The sequence below is a fragment of the Copidosoma floridanum genome, unplaced genomic scaffold, assembly GCF_036245765.1.
Source record: "Copidosoma floridanum isolate Cflo_tuat_1 unplaced genomic scaffold, Cflo_Japanese_pri ptg000007l, whole genome shotgun sequence".
Classification (NCBI taxonomy): domain Eukaryota; kingdom Metazoa; phylum Arthropoda; class Insecta; order Hymenoptera; family Encyrtidae; genus Copidosoma; species Copidosoma floridanum.
In genome coordinates this window covers 3,778,624-3,789,655 of record NW_028321884.1, presented here as the reverse complement: position 1 = coordinate 3,789,655, position 11,032 = coordinate 3,778,624, and the positions used below count along the sequence as shown (strand labels likewise).

Below are 11,032 nucleotides of genomic sequence, written 5' to 3'. Positions count from 1 at the left end.
GATAAAACTGTATAAAAATATATAATTTATACACGTAAAATACCTAAGCTAATTATCTTTTTACACTAATAAATACCCTTATTCGTTACATGAAAAATTGTTACTACACCCTTAAAATTGAAAAAAATCGTTCATCCTATGTATTAGATGGCTGTTGCTTGTATTGGCGACTGAATATAAATACTTAACTATCAAGCTATGATGATATCCAACATTATCCCGACGAATTACTGTATTAAAGCACTTGTCAGTATTGATTTAAAATAAATTTTCTTCAAAATACTGTCAATTGTTACAACGTTTTGTTATTTAACAACGAAAGTAACCTTCAAAACCAATGGCCGTTGGCCATAAGATTACCATCGGCATGCGAGATCCAATTTAATCTAAAATGGATAGCTCCAGACCCTGGATTGAGCCCTCGGCGTCGGTTGAAATTTTCTACGGTTTAGTGATGTATGTTACACACGTTGATCGCTCGGAGCTTACAATTTATTTGAGTTGTCCGATGGAAGGCCCGAAACGGTAAAAATACCTCGGAAAAGCGGCTTGAAGAGTTCCAGTAACGTCGCAGTTCTCCTCGCCGAGTTCTGAAACACGCAATTACCCAAGCGTCAGTACTTTGATAGGCTTACATTTTATAAATATTTTTTATAATTTTCTTGCGTAATCGTGTTTTTCTCCTTATTTTTAAGATTATTTTTGTTCTGTCCCAGAGTAAAAAAAATTGCCGAATCGTAAGAGCTAGTAAACGCCCAATGAAACTCAATTTTCTTTTCCACTGGTTGAGTACGCGAGTAGCGCATCAGATTCAATGGGATGCATTTGCTGTCAAGACAAAAAGTGCCATTTAAAAAAACCAACACGAATGACGCTCTCCGGATCAAGGATACACGTTCACTTTATTACGAGTTGGCTTGTAGGTACACACGAGACCAATAAACGCCGATAAAAAACCAAGCCAGGGTTCGATTTCAATTATTCAAGTGGCATTCTTATTTAATAAAACAACTAAACTATACAATCTTTCTTGCGCAATACCCGTATACTAGTTTGATTTCTTGAATGAAAAAAAAAAAAAAAATCTTAACAAGGTATTTATTTCATTTTTAATCAGCAATGAATTCTACAAAAACGTTGCGTGCCATAACGTGTGATTACGCGTTATTTGTTAATACACGTGTGCAACGTAACAAACTGCGCAAAAAATTAGAAGAAAAATAAAAAGAAGTTGGTTTTATAAAAATGTAAAGCGAGACGCACGGGACCACGCGAGTTTTGTAATCGTTTCGAGTGAAGGGAAACGAGTTTTAACGAACATACGCGCACTTGCACTGCTACGGGTTGAAAGATAAAAATAACATGTTTGGCTTCACCGAGTGCATATATATCAGGAGCAATAACTTTTACAAACGTTAAATTAGTGATGACTTACGAGGTGCTGAAAAAAAAAAAAAATAAATAAATAAATTTGAATTAAGAAGATTTTGTGTATAAGATGATTGTATAGGACGAATTTTTTGATGAATAGTTGACGTTAAATCGGTAATGTTAATACTCATATGGGAGAAAAGCAATTTTTCGGTATGTTAATGGTTTTGAGTTTGAGGAAAAAATACTTAAATGTAAAAGTTAAGCTGAAAAAATAAATAATTTTACCATTATGACACTGCCGATAATTTTACTAATGTTAGTTATGATAGAGAAACCACTGCCAAAGAGTTGGGGTGGAACATCCAGAGCCACGTTCTTCCTGTCGAACTCGGGAATGTCTTCCGTCGTCGTGCGAACTGTTGGTTTACGTGTAACCACTAGACGCGTGGTCGTCGATATTTTCTGCAGAAAGTAAAGTACAATGATTTTTTTGTTGCTCGAAAACTATCATGTGGACTTGGCGCTTCTGATCCTTGGAGATTTGGACAATTAAAGGTACTTCTGCGGAAAATTTTTTGTGAAACTTGGAATCAACATTTTTGATCTTAGTAACAAATAGGTCTGGTTAATATGCAAGAGGGAAACACAATTGGGTGCCATAGTTGTGGCTTTTCAAAACAAGTTCGATTTCCTTGCACTGAAGTAACGAAAGTATTTTCTAATAGTCTGATATGATAGGTAATAACAACATCCCAATTAAAAAGCAGCATTTTCCATGTTTTATTGATTCGATTGCTACATGAATCAAAAGTAAAAATAAAATTTCTTATAGTATGATTACCGTAATGATGGCGTATACAGAAGAATAATCTCTGATACACCTATAAAAGTAAAATAAAAATGGCAAGAATCTTCACGTTTAGGCAACCGACTATAAAACGACAAAATTAGACCTTTACCTACAGTAAAAAAAAAAAAAAATACCCGCTCTGCTCAGACGCAGACTCCTGGGACTGACACTAATTTTGTCTTGATACGTCTTAGTCGCAAATAAAGATACACAAACATTTTAAAACAGATATACATGTGGTGTGCATCGTGAATTGTTAGAATTCGAGACAAATAGTAGAAATACGCATTGCGGTACGTGATGTGTTGATTAATGTACGAGTAACGACTGGTTATTGCAAATAGTGACAATCATTTATTTAACAACACATTCATGCCTCGGTACAAGTGAGTTATTTACAATTACAAGTCAGTATGACGATAAGCACGTAATTTTTTTTGTATTAAAAGTTCGGAACTAACGAAAAATTTTTTAATCTGTCAAGCGCTGTTGAAAAATTCGAGCTACATATTCATCCTGTGAATCACATAATTAGTGCACTAAAAAGTTGCAACAAATTTAAGGGCAGTTTGATCGAAGAGTCGTTAGTTCTGGAGCTTTTACGTAAATACTCAAATGTGTAACAAATAATGCCACTAAACACAACACGTAAACTCACACGTTCTGACGTATTTACAAACTTGTTTCCATGTAACTTTCTACGTCACTAGCAAAAAAAAAAAAAAAAAAAAAAAAACAACAACAAAACAACATGTCTCTCTTAATAATAGTAAAATTGTGTGCACTGCACGCAAATAACATAGTTACTTAGACGTAAAATATAAACGCGTACAAAATGTAAACATTATTCATTTGACTCACATTGATAATCCAACATGGGTAAATTGTAATACACTTGAAAAAAAAAAAAAAACAAAAAAAAAAAAAATTAATAACATTAGTAGTATAATGTTCTTAATAGTACGGCCACGTGGTACAGATTTTGATTATTCGTTCGTTATGCTTTTTGATTTCGTGGTCCACCATATCCGCTCGTTTTCGCACGTCTTCGATAAGTAGTCACACACCGCTGATCTTCTTCGTAATCGAGTCGTAGCTGCAGTCATCGTTAATCCCCTCGATACTCTCTTCACCGGCCATAGGCGTAATACTGTTGCTGTAGATTGTACTGTTGTTGATGTGGTGGCGTGTAAGAGTACTATATTTGTACAATAGACAACACAGTCGACATTCAGACTCGTTTTTGTGATCATTATTATTATTATCATTTTTGTTGTTATTGTTAAGTACCATTCGGTAGTTTAATATATCGAGTGTGGATAACAATATCGTGCTTGTGGTGCGTCTGGCATGCAATCGGTGTTAATGTGATTCTTTGAGAAATCTTCTTTGACCAATTTGACTTTTACTCCAACGTTTATATATTTGTGAACGAAATTTTACTGGTTTGATTGGCAATAACAATATGCAAAAGTCAAAATCAATGAAAGAACCTCAATGTATATACAACCAGTTGTTTTTAGGAACAGTTAATAAATGTCTTGCATATCGAAGGGTACTTTAATTGTAGAGGACAAAAATTTAAAAAAAAGTGTACCTGTTAAAAGTGTGACATCATGCAACAACAATCGTGTTTTGGGTATAGACAAACTATTTTACACGCTTGTATGCATCAAACTCTGGGTACAGACGGTGAGGGGGTTAATGGTAATCCGAGGTACGAAATTTAGTGCTCAACAACGGGCATTCATATATGTAACATTCTCTGCTCTTGATTATCCATTCGACGTGCAGAGGATCGATCGACGTGCGTTTGACTACTTGTTTTTTTTCTTTTTTTTTTTTTTTTTACGTGACTGGCAGTGAAATCGCGCTTCCGGAACCCGTTGAAGCATTTAATTAACGTTGCGCTCTCTCCGGTGCGTACTAATATACGGATAGCGAATCTTTCAGCGTGTGTATAGTAATCTCGTAATGAACAATTAGTCATACATAATGAGCGTATACTTCCTGCAATTTTGTATTTACATCGATGAAAACTCCACCCCGAAAATTATTTTGTATCGTTAATCTAACTCTGTAACGTTTAATTACTGTTATCTTCATCATACCAATATAATCAAAGATAATTGAGCAAAAGAAAATCTAATTTGACTCTACTTTGAAGTTCGCCTAAGGAAAAGTAAAAAATATTTACAAAAGATCGACCCGTGTGCTAAATGAAAAGAAAACACAGCGTAAAGTATTGCGTTATTTTTTATAAAAATTAAAAAAGGAAAAGGTAGCAGTAACCGAGTGCTAAATAGCTCACCTCAGAAAACAAAAAAAAAACACTAGAATCCTCGTCACCCTTTGAAACGTGTTTCAAGCCCGATCGAAGCGAAAAAATCGTGGTAAATGGAACGAGGGGCTGCGCAGTTAAAAGTCTCGATAAATGCCTTTAAAATCTTGTAGTGAGCTTTCAAAAACTCTTAAATATTCCACGTGACTCCAAATAATGCATTTACAGTTATTTCGAGTTGTTGAAGAGTACACGGCCCCTCGAGGTACAGTAACAATAAAAAAAGTAGGCTCGCGATGCTTCAACGAGCCCAGCCGGGCGCAATTATATATGTATATATTACAGTGAGCAAAAAGAGAGTAAGGGCCTCAGAATTTCGCTCCTACCCCTCCGCCGAGGTTGCCGTAACTCGCGTTGGCGTCGGCCGTCACGGCCGGCAAGTCGGGCTCGAGCTCGTCGACGCCGTTGCCTCCCGTGTCACCAGCCCCGTTGCCACCGCCGCTCAATCCACCGTTGCTGAGGCTACCGAAGCCACCGCCGTTGCTGCTCCCACTGAGGCTGCCTAATATCCCCGTCAGGAAGCTCCCGCTGTTGCTCCCACCGCCGTCCCTGTGCGAGCCATCCTCGCCGCCGCTACCTAAAAGAAAAGACCCCCCGCGTCAGTCCAAAGCTCCCATTACGAACGCGGTGCGCCAGAATTACCAGAACCACCGGATAGACCGCCAACCAAGCCACCGGAGAGGGAACTGAGGGGCGCGAGTTTGGAGGCGAAGGCGCCGGCCAGGCCCTGCTTGGCGGTGGACAGGAAGGTGCTGCCGGCGCTGAAGATCGGCCCGATGCCGGTCGAGCTGGCCCGCGACTTTTGGGCGAGGAACTTGTTTATGAACTCTCCCGTGGCTGACTTGGTGTTGTCGATCTCGAAGGCCGCGTTTTTCGCCCTGTTGCTGTCGTCTAGCACCCCCAGGGCCTTGGTTTTGGCATCGAGGAAGGCGTCCAGTTTCTGAAAGTGCCATTTTTTTTTTTTTTTTTTTTTTTTTTTTTGGTGATTTACCCAATACGTTGCACAACGAGTGTACCTCGAGCACTATGAACGCGGGTACCGATTTGTTTGCGTTGCTTAAAAAAAGCGAGAAGAGAAGAGAAAAAAAAAAAAAATCTACTTCGAGTTTCGCAATCCGAGGATGTAGTAGTAACGCTCGCTGGTGTATAGAAAGCCAGACATTTTTTCCGCTACGAGGAGCATTAAACATCAAAAAGTGATATCACTCGTTGGACGCGGCTTTTGCAAATCTCTTGCGAAACTGTGTCAACCTTTTCATTTTTTTTCTCTTTCTACTCTTCGAGTGTTTGCTATGCCGTGCGATCGATAATAAGACAAAGTAATAATTACCCCGAAGACAAAGTTGATGATGCCATTGCTGACGCCGAGTTTGACGACGCCGATTTTCCGCTTTTCCCTGTCGCTCCTCTCGTCGTCGTCGTCGCTCTGCAAAACATAAACCTGACGAAACATTAACAACCACGACCACGACACACGGGGTCATAGTTTTCACAATATACGGTAACTTTTGTTATGTGTATATACAATTTGTACAAGAAAACAGTAGGACCAGAGAGCGAGAAGCTTACAGTTGCGGTGTATCGTCGTTTATACATGATCATCATCACACTCGTGAGCGCGTACTTTACAATTACAATCATCGGCAGCACGGCTCGACATAACACGCACATGTGCATACATTACAGGTGTGTAAATATAGTCGCAATTAAAAATAAAACGCCAAGACACGAGCCTTTTGGTTGATTATATTTTTCGCAGCGCAGTTCATCGAACGGATTACAAGCGTGCCCGTGTGTGTATAGGACGTTGTTTCGTCGTTAACAAGATTTATAACAACAACAGTACAACGTGACGGAGAGGTGTACAATCGGTGGATCTCCTCGGCGCATACGGAGACGATTGGCCGCGGGTACATATATGTGCATTATATTATGAGCTGGTGAAACTTTTTAACCGCGCGTCGTCAAAGGGGAGGCAGAGGAAGACGAGGCGTGAGCTGCCCGTTGAATGCAAATTTTTCGCCGTGCGGTAGTTTTTCACGTCCGTATCTTCCTCCTCGTTCGTTGCACGCGTCTATATACATGCTATGGATATTGTCGATTATCACTAATGCTACGAGCTTTCGTAGGTTCGATAGATATCCAATTCGCCACTTTTTTTTTTTATTTGCGCGTGTGTCTTGCAATGCCGTACGCAAATCTCGAGGATATTTTAAATTGAATAAATATACACACCGGGGCCTGTACTATTGCAAACTGAGCGGCAGGTGTCTCGTACTTGTGGCCCAGTTTTCAAAGTCTAGTCGGGAGCTACAGCGACATTTCCACGTTCTCAGTGTCGTCATTCGCCATGAAAAGTGTACAACGTGAAAAATGAAAAGAAAAAAGGGGTTGACCCGAAAAAAGTACAGCTCACGCAAAAGAGCGAATTCCATCCGGAGTATCGTGTAGATTAGAGTGGTAAAGGAAAAAGAGTATAAAGAAAGACGGATGGGGAGGGAAGGCGAGTTGCGACAAGTATGTGCGTTTCGTTGCGTCAGGCGTGGCGAGTGTACGACCCGGCTAATTAAAAAAGACCCGCGGATCGGAAAAAAGCGCTCTGTGTACTCGCGTGTCCTTGAAAGGATCTAGGGTGATTTTTCGCGAAATAATTTCTACCATCTGCAGATGATACATGATTTTTAATATCTGCTGTAGATTTGTTCGATCGCATGTACGATTCAACAGTTGAAATCATCGTTTATGTTCTCAGGGTGAAAAGCTATGAGATTAATAAACGGGACGATTAGTGAGTGTTGACGAGAAAAAAAAATAATAAAGTTGATCATAAAAAAATACATTTGTAGGGTGAGCGAGAAAGAATTTCCGGCTAATGGCTAATAATTTTCACGTAATCGTAATAAAAAGTTTGTGAATTATTCATATAGTTCTACGGATACTAATACCATGTCGGAGAGAATGTAAATTATTCAAACACGCGCAATCAGCAGTACGACGCCCGAAGCACACACCACATAAACGATCAAATAGCTGCCGTAAGATTGTCGAGGGTTTGACGCATTTTCAGAACCAAAGGTCGTTATTTCGAGTTATATTAAAAAAAAATTTTTTTGTCTTTGAAATCAAAGTAAAAATCTCGATTGAAGGCGCTCGGCCATTATCGCCCGGATTTTCTCCAAACGAGCGAAATGAAGTGCCGCGCGAGTCGAAGCGAGTACAAGCGCGGAGTGTATTTCGTGACACCGAAAACGCACTCGGCGAGAAAGCGAAAAAAGGAAGAAATAAAAACCAAAGGAAAAAAAAAAAAGCAACTCGAGAAGAGAGGGAGAGAAACGCGGATTCCGGAGAACGCGGTGGCTAGCCACGTGTGGCTCATGTGTCGTATATATACGTACACACACGCACCTGTTCCGTCTGCCACTGCTATATGCTTGGGTATATAATATATATGCGTGCACCGCGGTAATTTCAAGCGCACGCATGGACCGGCCACTTTCACCTACTATACACTCCTATATATTATACGGCTCATACATGTATGTATATATAATGTACGTAAGCGCAAGTGCGAGCAGTGGTAAAATCATTGCTCTCCCATATATCGGCGCCTCCTTCCGCGCTCACTTACCGATTAACCTAAGGGAAGCTATAATCGATTGTTTTAGTTCCTTTAAATACTCTCATTACGGCGCGTACAATGTAACGCTAAGCATACCCAATATATTTGTCCGTGGCTGTAATTACGCAACCAAGACCGGGGAAATGGCCCAAGTGTTTATTGATCGTTACCGCTCGTGTGTGGAGCGCATATTAACGATCTTTGGGTTCTCTTGGGGGAAATTTACTGCTCTCTCCACCAATATACGTGCACATGAAGGGGGAGGGGGGTTTAGTAAGAAAAAAAAAAAATTGATTAAAAATATGCGTTCGCGCAATCTCAGGATTACTTATGCAAGTAAAAAGCCCCAAACTCGGCTCCAAGACGGAGAATTTTACCATCGTTTTCAGTTGCGCAAGCCCTTAGAAAGCCAATAGATATTTTGTCACCCAAGGAAAAAAAAAAAAAAAAAAAAAAACACCCAAGGATCCCCGAATTATTTCGACTTATCTTCCACAAAGAGTTGCGCAACACCCTCGGTTCACTTATAGAAAAGTAGTCACCTCAAGGTACACGTGGGGTACCCCACCCATGTAATATATGTAACCTTGCATCCGTATGGAATATACAAGTAATGGTGGACTTTCATCTGGGAAATCGAACCTTTTTGAAAAGCCTCTCCGCGCGTACACAAGTGCACGCGGAACAGTCCAGAGTGCAACTCTCACTCCAGACGGGATTACGGTATACCAAGAGAAATATACACATGGACGGAAGGATAATGAGCAAATGAATCAGAAAACGTCGGGGTAAGTAGTGGACGTGTGGGTGAAAAAGTAACGGACAAGACAATCGGTGAGACTCACTTCGTTGAGAGGACTGAGGTCGTCAACCGCTTCCCTCTTGGCCACCGGAGTGCAGTTGACCACGGCCACGAGCGCCAGCGCACCGCAGAGCACCAGCGACAGCTTCATCCTCCTCGCCTTTGGACCGCGTACTTTTTGTATCGTGTATCCTCTCCTTTCGACTTCCTCCTGTGGAATTCAAGTACATTCGAGTATACACACAAATTTCGCTGAGAATTCGGCGCCGCTTTCTCTTTCGCCGTCTATCAAACGTGTACATATATATATATAGCCACGGTAAGCTCGAGTGGACGGGCTACCCGAGAATTTGTAATTTGTCATTGGGTCAGCTGCGTTTCGATTTCTATTGGGTAAGTCCGGACGGTATGTAATCGGCGATGCGATGCTTTCGAGGTGTTTATTAAATTAGCGAGGCGTCAAGTTTTCGTGGCGATGAAGAAATTGGGGGGTTTTTTTTCTTCGAGAAATAAAATATAAAACTCGTCTTGGAACCCAGTAACCCACGCGATATCGTGCAATCGGTGCTTTTGCCATAGAAAGTTAATAAAATTATAACGAAAATCGCGTGTTACGCAATTGACGGAATAAAAACGTGTGCGCCTAACGACTATTACCGCAGTTATCGCGTTAAGAAAAAAAAAAAAAAAAAATCACTTACGTGTGACATAATACACGCACGAGAAAGTACAGCTGAAAGCCTTAAGAAAAATTACTAAAACGAGCTACAAAAGGAAAAGATCGGTTTGATCGTATGAAAGCCATGAGAGTAAGAGAAAAAAAAGAGTAAACCGGTCAAGACTTACGGAAAGCGTGGGTGCGAGCGAGTGCGAGAAGTCAAAGGAGGAGATGTCGGTGCAGTGATCCGTACGAGCTTTGTTCGGGCCGAAAGCTCTGTTTTAATGAATGTCCCTGTTTTGTCTCAGCAGAGCCAGGGGGAGATGCGTACCTCACGGAGTGCGAGGCTCGTTTGAGTGAGGTGCCGAACGAGTTGGCCAAAGTCTCTCTCTTACTTAGCCGGCGCTCGAAGACTGGCCGCGCCGCTCGAGCATGTGTGTAACGTATTCGTGTGTGCACGCGCGTTTTCCCCCTTCGCGAGGGATCGAGATTCGAGAATCGACTCCTCTCCTTTGGGCCCCTCCTCTTATACCTGACTTCTCGCGCGGCTGCAGATACTACATGTGCCCGTGCGTACACCCATTGGGTTTATATATACTTGGTTGTGTTGGCCTTTTTTTTATGTTCATCTCAATGGTGATTACATGGCGACATTTTTTTTACCGATGATGCAGAGAGGAATGATTAGTAGAAGGGAGTGTTGCGACGTTATGGAAGGAGTGTGTTAATAAAGATGAAACGAAAAGGGATTACACAAGTTGCATTTGCCTACGTTATTTTTTTACTTCTTGGATGAGCACATGAATCTTCTGAAAGGAAAATGGGGTAATAGTTGGGTTGAGATGGATCAACACTGACAGAGTTTAAGACTAATTGATTTTGGTGTGTTGCAAGTAACGAGGAATCATATTTTTGACACGTTCATCAATTGTACACGTATTCCATCCTTCAAATGTACTTCTGGTGTAGTTTGGCTGGTAGAGCTCATAGCAGGGAGCGCGTATCGGAGCAAATCGAAACCAGAGCCTCCTCAAAGAGTATAGTGCTTTCAGAGACAGCAATGATTTATAAATCACATTAAATCTCTTACTGTTACTTACTTCAGACATTATTAATATTTGTTTTTTTTTTTATCACATGCAAAACTATCGCTTTGTTGCAAAACTCGTCTCATAAGTCGAGGAGACACTGCGCCCTTCGTGTTACGCAATTTGTCAAATTCGTGACAGTGACAGATCATTTTTTTTTTAGTCATGAAGTAGAATTACCAGAAAATACGTCATCTATTGTTCCTTTTTTTCTTGGGGACATTATGTCTTACGAAAATTAAATACGCGCACTTCTCCAGGATACAAGGATTAACCGGATAATCAGCAAACTTTCATCAT

General features: G+C 40.7%; 1 protein-coding gene across 1 annotated transcript; it reads right to left on the bottom strand.

The window, feature by feature from the left end:
• Positions 1–485: 485 nt before the first annotated feature.
• On the bottom strand, positions 486–9,137 carry LOC106636527 (uncharacterized). Its single transcript, XM_014348927.2, has 6 exons — positions 9,030–9,137; positions 5,896–6,006; positions 5,208–5,505; positions 4,892–5,142; positions 1,660–1,836; positions 486–590 (listed from the first exon to the last, which is right to left on the bottom strand). The coding sequence occupies exons 1-6, from the start codon at positions 9,135–9,137 to the stop codon at positions 486–488; spliced, it is 1,050 nt and encodes a 349-aa protein (XP_014204413.2).
• Between the last annotated feature and the right edge of the window lie 1,895 nt (positions 9,138–11,032).

Bases quoted from the DNA above. Each gene is read 5' to 3' on its own strand.
- LOC106636527 (XM_014348927.2), bottom strand. From the start codon at position 9,137: ATGAAGCTGTCGCTGGTGCTCTGCGGTGCGCTGGCGCTCGTGGCCGTG. The intron at 5,506-5,895 runs GTAATTATTACT...TGGCACTTTCAG, and splicing joins TCATCAACTTTGTCTTCGGG to AAACTGGACGCCTTCCTCGA. The intron at 591-1,659 runs GTAAAATTATTT...TGCGTGTTTCAG, and splicing joins TTATCGGCAGTGTCATAATG to AACTCGGCGAGGAGAACTGC.